Source organism: Cetorhinus maximus, unplaced genomic scaffold, assembly GCF_964194155.1.
Source record: "Cetorhinus maximus unplaced genomic scaffold, sCetMax3.hap1.1 HAP1_SCAFFOLD_2140, whole genome shotgun sequence".
Taxonomy (NCBI): Eukaryota; Metazoa; Chordata; class Chondrichthyes; order Lamniformes; family Cetorhinidae; genus Cetorhinus; species Cetorhinus maximus.
In genome coordinates, this window is record NW_027598079.1 from 39,829 (window position 1) to 50,957 (window position 11,129).

The 11,129-nt window shown below is 48.1% G+C and overlaps 1 protein-coding gene across 1 annotated transcript; it reads right to left on the reverse strand.

Annotated features, from left to right (window-relative positions):
* Window positions 1-2,674: 2,674 nt before the first annotated feature.
* On the reverse strand, window positions 2,675-8,702 carry LOC144677023 (scavenger receptor cysteine-rich type 1 protein M130-like; the record flags this gene model as incomplete). Its single annotated transcript, XM_078537299.1, has 2 exons — window positions 2,675-3,189; window positions 8,397-8,702. Coding segments are annotated over 2 exons (677 nt in total), but the record flags the coding sequence as incomplete, so codon positions are not given.
* Window positions 8,703-11,129: the final 2,427 nt, after the last annotated feature.

Sequence of the window (11,129 nt, forward strand, 5' to 3'; positions counted from 1 at the left end):
TGAACATCTGGAGACTAATGACATCGATGCTTATGAAGATAGTGTGGGAAAGTGGCGGAGAGGTAGATGATCAGCCATGAGATAATCCAATGATGGACATAAGACCTAGGAGCAGAAATTAGGCCAATCGGCCCATCGAGTCTGCTCCGCCATTCAATCATGGCTGATAGGTTTCTCAACCCCATTCTCCCGCCTTCTCCCCGTAACTTTGATCCCCTTACCAATCAAGAACCTATCTATCTCGGTCTTAAATACACTCAATGACCTGGCCTCCACAGCCTTCTGTGGCAATGAATTCCATAGATTCACCCACACTCTAGCGAAAGAAGTTTCTCCTCATCTCTGTTCTAAAAGGTCTTCCCTTTACTCTGAGGCTGTGTCCTCGGGTCCTGGTCTCTCCTGCTAATGGAAACATCTTCCCCACGTCCACTCTATCCAGGCCTTTCAGTATTCTGTAATTTTCAATCAGATCCCCCCTCATCCTTCTAAACTCCATCGAGTATAGACCCAGAGTCCTCAAACATTCCTCACATGTTAAGCCTTTCATTCCTGGGATCATTCTCATGAACCTCCTCTGGACCCTCTCCAGGGCCAGCACATCACAGGAACAGGCTCGATGGGCTGAATAGCCCACTCCTGTTCCTGCATCCCTATGTCCCTGTGCCTACAAGAGCAGGTCAGAGGCTGGGAATTCTGCGGCGAGTAACTCCTCTCCTGACTCCCCAAAGCCTGCCTACCCTCCACATCACTTAACTCAACTAGTCACATGACTAGTGTGATGACCATTAGGCCGCCAACTGCCTGGGTTCAATTGCTTGGAACGGTCTAGGTAGTTCATGTAGGGTTGACTCCTTAGCTTCTCCCATGCTTAAATTGGGTTGGGGGGGTGGTGGAGGGAGGTGGGGGTTGAGGATCAGTCTGTATAACCCATGTCCCTTGCACATTAGCCTGAGGCCCCTGTATCACGGGTCCACTGATATTATCACTATGCCGCCATCTCAGGCCGATAAGTGGCAGATGGAATTTAACCCTGAAAAGTGTGAGGTGCTACACTTTGGAAGGAGTAATTTGACAAGGAAGTATTCAATGAACGGCATGACACTAGGAAGTTCTGAGGAACAAAGGGACCTTGACATGTGTGTCCATAGATCTCTGAAGGCAGAGGGATATGTTAGTGGGGTGGTGAAAAAAGAATATGCAGCACTTGCCTTTATCAATCGAGGCATAGATTACAAAAGTAGGGAGGTCATGTTGGAGTTGTATAGAACCTCGGTGAGGCCACAGCTGGAGTACCGGGTGCAGTTCTGGTCGCCACATTATAGGAAGGATGTGATTGCGCTGGAGGGGGTGCAGAGGAGATTCACCAGGATGTTGCCTGGGATGAAACATTTAAGTTATGAAGAGAGGTTGGATAGACTTGGGTTGTTTCCGTTGGAGCAGAGAAGACTGAGTGGCGACCTGATCGAGGTGTACAAGATTATGAAGGGCATGGACGGGTGGATAGGGAGCAGCTGTTCCCCTTAGTTGAAGGGTCAGTCATAAGGGGACACAAGTTCAAGTTGAGGGGCAGGAGGTTTAGGGGGGGGGATGTGAGGAAAAACATTTTTACCCAGAGGGTGGTGAGGGTCTGGAATGCGCTGCCTGGGAGGGTGGTGGAGGCGGGTTAGCCTCACATCCTTTAAAAAGTACCTGGATGAGCACTTGGCATGTCATAAACATTCAAGGCTATGGGGCCAAGTGCTGGTAAATGGGATTAGGTAGGTAGGTCAGGTGTTTCTCACGTGTCGGTGCAGACTCGATGGGCCGAAGGGCCTCTTCTGCACTGTGTGTGTGATTCTGTGATCCTCCGATCTCTCCGGGACTTGGTCATTCTCTCCACGCATATTGCCGATCGTCTGTCTCCCTCTCTAACCCCGGAGAGATACTTCCATGTCTCCCTCGTAGATATTGACCAATTCCCATTGCCTGAAAACTGACCGATCCCCACCCCCAACCCCCAAGACCCCAGCTTTATGTTCAAGGGGTGAATCAAGGGTGGACCCCAGGAGACGGTTTCGCGCACACACAAAACAACCCGAGCTGGGGCGGAGTGGGGGGGAGCATTCGGCCTATCAAGACCGTCCCAGCGTTGAGCAGACCTGCACCCCACCCCCCAACTTTTTTGCATTTTCGTTCATGGGGTGCGGCTGTCGCTGGCCGGGTTTAGCGCTTTGTTGCCCGTCTCTCGCAGGGCCTTGAGAAGGTGCTGGTGAGTTGCCTTCTGGAGCCTCTGCGGGGGCGTGAGTACACACCCTCAGCGCGGTGAGGGAGGGAGGGAGGGAAGTCCAGGGTCTGGACCCAGAGGCAGCGAAGGGGACGGCCGATATCGTTCGAGGGCGAGTGACTTGGAAGGGGAACCGGACCTCACCCCCACCCCCAGCACATCCGCCACTCCATTCGCCCGCCCAGATTGTACATTCCGCACCATCGCTAGTGACTAGCGGCCCAGCACGCTTAAAGGGCAAGTGTAGACACTCGCGCACAGGAACTTGTGTAAAATAACACTGCTTACGTATGTACATAAGCATCTGCAGTGGCTGAGTATGACTGTGGATATAAAATGATGCTGGGTGGATGGATGCAATGACTCCTGGACTCCAGTTTTGCTGAAATATATTCTGTAAGTTTTTTTTTTGTAGAATTCGCATTATGGGCAACTTTTGAGGGAATTTTAATTTCCAATGCATTACATGGTTCCTGAGGTCTGTTGGCAGTGTCGGAACTAAGCAGGCATCGCTGGGAGTGTTATGTGTATGTGTGTGCATGTGCTCGATTCATTTTAATACTGGGAGCAGGAAAAGGCAAAAACGACCCTGTACGCGCGGGCATTACCAGAGCACGTGGCAGTAGCCCCGTTCAATCGATCGCAGCTGATCCCGCTGATCCAGGCTCTCGCCGGACAGACCCACAGGTGGGCCTCGGCGCCGCTGCACTGGACCATGCTCAGCCAGATGGGTTTCTGGATGTCGGCGAACTGCGACGGGTCCATTTGCCCCTTGGCAAAACCGCAGCCAAGCTGCCTGCAGACCACCTGCACGTCCGTGATGCCCCAGAATTCGCCGCACACCGAACCCCAGGTTGCGTTGTAGTACACCTGAACGGTGCCCGAGCAGTCGTTCTCTCCGTTGACTAAGCGGAGTGCCACGTCATCTGCAAGAGAGGAAACACGTTAGCCCGGCCAGTTGGAAATTAGCCCTCTGGGGAGATGGTGGTGTAACGGTAACATCACTGGGCTAGTAATCCCAAAGTCCCAGGCTAGTGGTCTGGTGGACGTGAGTTCACCAGCAGCCAGTGGGGATTGATACTCAACTAATAAATCTGCAATTCTAAAGCTAGCCTCGTTGCTGTTAACCGTCTATCAGCAATTGTTGCAAAATCCTAATAGCCTTTAGGGAAGGACATGCGCTTTGGGTTTGGCCTACATGTGACTCCTACAGTATGGTTGCTTGAAATGTTCAAGGGATGGGCAGCTCTGACTGAGATGAATCCAAAATCTGCCCCTATTTCGCCTTATCCCTAGTACAGAAGTTGGGTGGGGTGGAAAACACGAGTTATACTGCAACTAGAGTACTGGAGACAGTTCTGGTGACTATATGACAGGAAGTACGGTGCAAGTAAGGGGACTGAGGAAGGGAATTGGCATGTTGGTCTTTATCACAAGAGGATTCGAGTCGCAATTGCAGATGTTTTGCTGCATTTGTGCAGAGACACAATTGTGTCTTGGCTTGACCACACCTGGAGTATTGCCTAGAGCTTTGGCCTCCTTACCATCGAGTTATGCAGCACAGAAGCAGGCCCTTCAGCCCATCATGTCCATGCAGCCATCATACACCTAACTATTCTAACCCCATTTTTCCAGCACCTGCTACGGCTTTTCAAGCGCTCATCTCAACACTTCTTATGAAGGATGTAATTGCCATCGAGGGAGTGCGGCCGAGGGGCCACCGGACGAATTCCTGGGATGGCGGGATTGCCTCGTAAGGAGAGATTGAGGAGTCGGCGCATGTGCTCCATAGGGTTTAGAAGCGAGAGGTGTTCTCATTGAGGGACCCAACATTCTTACAGGGATCAAGGGGGGAGCTCAGGACATATTGATAAAGATGTCATGGACGCAACACAAAGGGAGTGTTAAAGGCTAAAGAAGGTGCCAATAGCGCGTAAAGGTAAGATAGCAGAATGCGGTAATAGCAGTTCAACACGCTATACTAACACACTTAACACATTCAATGATGCAGGAAGGATGATTCCCTCTTTGCTAGGGAGGGCGGGTGTCTAGAACCAGGGTACACAGTCTCAGAACAAGGGGTTGGCCGTTAGGATTGAGATGTAGGTGAATTTCTTCACTCGGGGGGGTGGTAAGCCATTAGAATTCTCTACCCCAGAGGGCTGAGGAAGCTCAGTCATCGAGTATGTTCAAGGCAGAGGTTGATAGATGTCCAGGTACCAATGACATCAATGGATATGGGATTAATGCGGGGCAATTGTGTTCAGGTAGATGATCAGCCCTGACCTAGTTGAACGGCAAGGGGCAGAATGGCCTCCTCCTGCCCCTATTACCTATGCGACCCATATTTGCTTTCAATTGCTTTATCAACACAATGGGCCACCTTCAAAGGTATGTGAATTTGACCAGCAAGGTGTATCCTCCCACCAGGCGCTCAGCCTCGTACAATTCATCATATATTGTCTTCCTGTGTTAGTCCCTCCCAACCGCAGCACCGAACACGTCTCCAAATTCGATCCCATCTTCCATCCGTCTGCTCAATTCACCCTTCATCATCAAGAAGGCAAGAACTGGAAACAGAGCAGGCCATTCGGTCCATCGAGCCTACTTCATGGCTGATCCGCTTGTGGCCTTAACTCCGTTTTCCTGCCTGCCCCCCACACACCACCACACCCCCCGCCCTCCCCCCCCCACCCCCCAATGATGCTTGACTCTCTTGCCATCCAAAAATCTGGTCTAACTCAGCGTTGGATATATTCAGTCAACCAGCCTCCTGCGCCCTCTGGGGAAGAGAATTCCAGAGACTAACTGAGAGAAGCAATTCCTCCTCACCTCCGTCTTAAATGGGAGACCCGTTAATGTTAAACCGTGCCCCCTGCTTCTCGACACCCCCGCGGGAGGCAAAAACCTCCCGGTGTCTACCTTGTCAATGCCCCCGCAGGATACCATGTGCATCAAACAGATCACCTCTCATTCTTCTAAAACCCAATGAGTATAGGCCCAACGTGCTCCAGCTTTCCTCATAAGACAACCCTTTCATCCCAGAAAGCAGCCTAGTGAAAATTCTCTGCACTGCTCCCAATGTAAGTATACCCGTCCTCAGGTAAGGAGACCAAGGCTGTACACAATACTCCAGGTGTGGTCTCACCAACGCCCTGTACTGTTATACCAAAACTTCCCGACATTTATATCTCATTCCCCCTTGCAATAAAGGGCAAGTAACATTTGTTGCCACATCAGTGCCAGACAATGACCATCACCAACAAGAGAGAATCTAACCATCGCCCCTTGACATTCAAAGACGTGACCATCGCCGAATCCCCAACCCTCAACGTCTACAAGATGTGCTGCAGGAACCCACCAAGGCTCCTGAGGCAGCAGCTTCCAATCCCATCGAGAAGGACAAGGGCAACAGACACATGGGGAACCCCACCACCTGGAAGTCCCCCTCCAAGCCACTCACCATCCTGACTTGGATATATAGTCAGCCGTTCCTTCACTGCCGCTGGGTCAAAATCCTGGAACTCCGTCTCTGACAGCGGTGTGAGCAATTTGGTCAATAAATGCTGGCCTTGCCGCTGACTTCCTATCTGCTATAGCTGCATGCTAACCTTGTGTGATTCACGTACTAGGAAACCAAGTTCCCTCTGCACAGTAGCATTCTGCGACCTCTCTCTATTTTGGTAATGTTTTGCTTCTCCATTCTGCTTCTAAAATGGACAACCTCACTTTGTACTCCGTTTGCCAATGTCTTGCCCACTCACCTAACCCCCGCAGACTTTTCGTTTCAGTCTGTTTTTAACCTCAGCAGCTTTGGCTGCAATACAGTCAGTCCCTCCATCCAAGTCATTCATATCGATTGTAAATAGCTGAGGCCCCAGCAACGATCCCTGCGGTGCTCCACGAGTTATGGTTTGACAACCAGAAAATGGTCCATTTGTCCGGACTCCCTTGTTTCCTGTTAGTCAGCCAATCTCCTATCCATGCTAATATATCACCCTCTGCCCCCATGGTCTTTTATATTGCGCTCTTTATCAGGCACATTATCAAAATCCAAGGTCACCACATCTACTGGTTCCCCTTTACTGCCCCTGTTTGTTACATCCTTAAAGTGCTCCAATTCGTTTTTCAAAAATTATCTCCCTTTCGCAAAATCTTGTTGATTCTCCCGGATTGCATTATGATTATCTAAAGGCGTACCTACTCAGTCATGGATTTCGCATTTCCCCAGCTGTTAAGACTAACTGGCCTGCAGTTCCCTGCTCTCAGCCTCCCTCCTTTCCGTATTAGTTGTGTTACAAATAGCCGTTTGGCGATACAGAACTTGAACATGTTGCTGAAAATAAAGACATGTTATCGATTCTTTACATCTCGCACTCCTCGGGGCAACTGTCCTGTTGGGCGCAAGATGAAATGTTTCGACAGAATATATTTTCTCAGCAAGTCTCACACTTTCGGCTTTCCAATCCGCTGGGGACTTACCAGAATCTAGGTGGAGCTTTGCAAGATTGCAACCAATCCACCCACTATCTCTCCAGTCATTCCCTTTAGGACCATAGGGTGTGGTCCACCAGGTCCAGGAGCCTTGCCCTCCTGAAGTCTGCAACTATGCTAATGACTATCCGGGGATAAAGGTTAAACGGGGACCCATGGGAAATCAGAAGAACGAGGGGAGATCTTATTGAAACATGGAAGGTCTTGAGGGAATTGGAGCGAGTGGATACTGGGAGAATGTTTCCTTTCGTCTGGGAAACTAGAACGAGGGAACATGTTTCAAGAACACAAGGTCTCTCTGTCAATTACAGAGAAAAGGGGATGTTTTTTCCTCTCTCTGAGAGAAAGTAGAGTTCTCTTCCACAGGAGGTAGTGGAGGCTGGGCGTTAACATTTATTCAAGGCTGAGTTACATCGTTTTTTATGATGCGAGGGGGTCAAACATTAACGGGGGGTGGGGTGGGGGGGAAGACAGGAAAGTGGGAGATGACCAGTTGAACCATGATCTTTTGAGTGGTGTTGCAAGTTCAAAGGACTTACTCCTGCCTCCTAGGCCATATGTTCCTATGCTCACACTTTCTAATGCACCCCCCTCAGTCTCTTCACTCCCGCTGATGCCAAGGCAGCCGAATATTAATATTGGGGCACTATATCGAACAATCTAACATACATGTTCCACGTATTGGACAGTACTTACTGCAGCCAATTCGGTATGAAGGTGTTTTTGCAACTGCATGAAATGGCTGAACTGCTGCCATCATTTCTATCACGATGATTGTCATCGAAACCCATCTGCTTTACTCATACCTTTAGGGAAGGAAACCTGCTGTCCTTAACTGCTCTGGCCTGCATCTGATTCCTCAGATACGGAGGCAGTCCATGTCCAAATGCAGCAGGACCTGGACCAATATCCGGACTTGTGCTGACAAGTGGCAAGTAGCACTCGCGCCACACAAGTGCCAGGCAATGACCATCTCCAACACCAGAAAGTGCAGCCCATCGCCCCTGAACTTTCAATGGCACTACCATCGCTGAATCCCCCACCAACAACCTCCTGGGGGGGTTACCATTGACCAGAAACTGAACTGGGACCAGCCATATGAATACTGTGGCTACAAGAGCAGCTTAGAGGCTGGGAATCCTGCGGAGAGTCACTCACCCACTGACTCCCCCAAAGCCTGTCCACCATCCACAAGGAACAAGTCAGGAGTGTGATGGGATACTCTCCACCTGCCTGGATGAGTGCAGCTCCCACAACACTCAAGAAGCTCGACACCATCCAGGATAAAGCAGTCCCGCTTGATTGGCACCTCATCCACAAACATTCACTCCCTCCACCACCGACGTACAGTAGCAGCAGTGTGTGTACCATCTACAAGATGCACTGCAGGAACTCACCAAGGCTCCTTCCACAGCACCTTCCAAACCCACGACCTCTACCACCTAGAAGGACAAGGGCAGCAGACACACGGGGAACACCACCACCTGGAAGTTCCCCTCCGAGCCACTCACCATCCCGACTTGGAAATATATCGGCCGTTCCTTCACTGTCGCAGAGTCAAGATCCTGGAAAACCCCTGACCCAGCCAGAGACGCCCACATGGAATAAAGAGCAGCCGGTGGTGCTCAGCGCTACTCACCGATCACCGTAAGGTATATGGGGTCACTGCGGGAGGAGTTGAAGTGCTTTCCAACGATGTCTGCCTGGTACGAGCAGGAGTAGTTGCCTTGGTCCTCTTTCGTGATGTGGTGAAGTTTGAAGTGGGAGCGGACCAGGCGCGAGGAAGCAATAGTCGTGCTGATGAAGTTCTGGTCGTTGTCCTTGTACAGGTAGAACTTGGCTCCCGAGAAGTAGTTGGGTGCCTCGCACAGGATCTCAACGGACTGTCCTTTCATTAACCTGCTGGAATCCCCGCTCACGCTGATATCCGGCGTCACGAGGTAATCTGTACCAGGAATCAGATGGGGAAAAGCATTATTCCGGTAAAAACACGTGGGATAAGCAGCCGAAAAAACGGGGCATTGTCAGAGATCCAAAATCTAGACAGATAGGTAGACAGATGGATAGACAGATAGATAGACAGATAAATAGACAGATGGATAGACAGATAAATAGACAGATGGATAGACAGATAAATAGACAGATGGATAGACAGATAAATAGACAGATGGATAGACAGATAGATAGACAGATGGATAGACAGATAAATAGACAGATGGATAGACAGATAGATAGACAGATGGATAGACAGATAAATAGACAGATGGATAGACAGATAGATAGACAGATGGATAGACAGATAAATAGACAGATAAATAGACAGATGGATAGACAGATAGATAGACAGATAGATAGACAGATAGATAGATAGATAGATAGATAGATAGATAGATAGATAGATAGATAGACAGACAGACAGACAGACAGACAGACAGACAGACAGATAGATAGACAGATAGACAGACAGACAGACAGACAGACAGACAGACAGACAGACAGACAGACAGATAGACAGATAGATAGATAGATAGATAGATAGATAGATAGATAGATAGATAGATAGATAGATAGATAGATAGATAGATAGACAGACAGACAGACAGATAGACAGATAGACAGATAGATAGATAGATAGATAGATAGATAGATAGATAGATAGATAGATAGATAGATAGATAGACAGATAGACAGACAGACAGACAGACAGACAGACAGACAGACAGACAGACAGACAGATAGACAGATAGATAGATAGATAGATAGATAGATAGATAGATAGATAGATAGATAGATAGATAGATAGATAGATAGATAGATAGACAGATAGATAGACAGATAGATAGATAGACAGATAGATAGATAGATAGATAGATAGATAGATAGATAGATAGATAGATAGATAGATAGATAGATAGATAGATAGATAGATAGATAGATAGATAGATAGATAGATAGACAGACAGACAGGGGATAAATAGACAGACAGACAGACAGACAGACAGGGGATAAATAGACAGACAGACAGACGATAAATAGACAGACAGACAGACAGACAGGGGATAAATAGACAGACAGACAGACGATAAATAGACAGACAGACAGACAGGCCCCAGGCACCATCTGTGGAGAGAATCACAGAGAAACCGTGCAAGGGAAGAGGGGGTGGTGGAGGCAGAGCTCAGCCTCCCTCTTCAGGTGGACGATGGACCAGAGGAGAATGAGGGAGGATGGAGGGAGGCTTGAGCTAGTGAGCAAAACACTGCCATCACCAGCTACTGAGATGAACACACTCTACACCAGCCATCTGCTCGTCCCCAGTAAACCACTCTGAAATGCTGCGGCACATATATTTCCCTGGATAATTACTTCATCTAAACTGCTTCTTCTTAATAAATTAGTAAACTATCTTAAAATTAATTATGAATAGCCTATTACGTCTATTAGCTAATTACCTATTAGTTCATTACAAATAGCCTATCTTTAGTGCCTGTTGAACCCCAATCCAAAATCTTACCGAACTTTCATCATATTATCTGGTTCCCTCCACTGGCAAGAAATTGTTGCATTTCCTGACACTGCAAAGGCATTAGACAACTTTGGATGCATTAGATGCAGAGCGCTGAGGAACAGTCACATGGACTCGAAACGTTCACTCTCTGTTACTCTGTCCCTCTGTATAAGACTCTCAGTTATAAAAATCTCTCTGATACACTGTCCGTCAGTATAAGACTCAGTCATAACACTCTCTCTGTAACTCTGTCCCTCTGTATAAGACTCTCAGTTTAACACTCTCTCTGTTACTCTGTCTCTCAATTTAATACTCTCAGTTTTAACACTGTCAGTGTTAGACTGGACCACAGTATAATGTTCAGTTATAACGCTCTCTCTGTTACTCTGTCCCTCTGTATAAGGCTCTCAGTTATAACACTCTCTCTGTTACACTGACCCTCAGTATAAGGCTCTCAGTTATAACGCTCTCTCTGTTACACTGACCCTCAGTATAAGACTCTCAGTTATAACACTCTCTCTGTTACACTGACCCTCAGTATAAGACTCTCAGTTATAACACTCTCTCTGTTACACTGACCCTCAGTATAAGACTCTCAGTTATAACACTCTCTCTGTTACACTGACCCTCAGTATAAGGCTCTCAGTTATAACACTCTCTCTGTTACTCTGTCCCTCTTTATAAGGCTCTCAGTTATAACGCTCTCTATGTTACTCTCTCCCTCAGTATAACACTCTCAGTTATAACACTCTCTGTTATACTGACCCTCAGTATAAGATTCTCAGGTTAACACTCTCTCTGTTACACTGACCCTCAGTATAAGATTCTCAGGTTAACACTCTCTCTGTTACACTGACCCTCAGT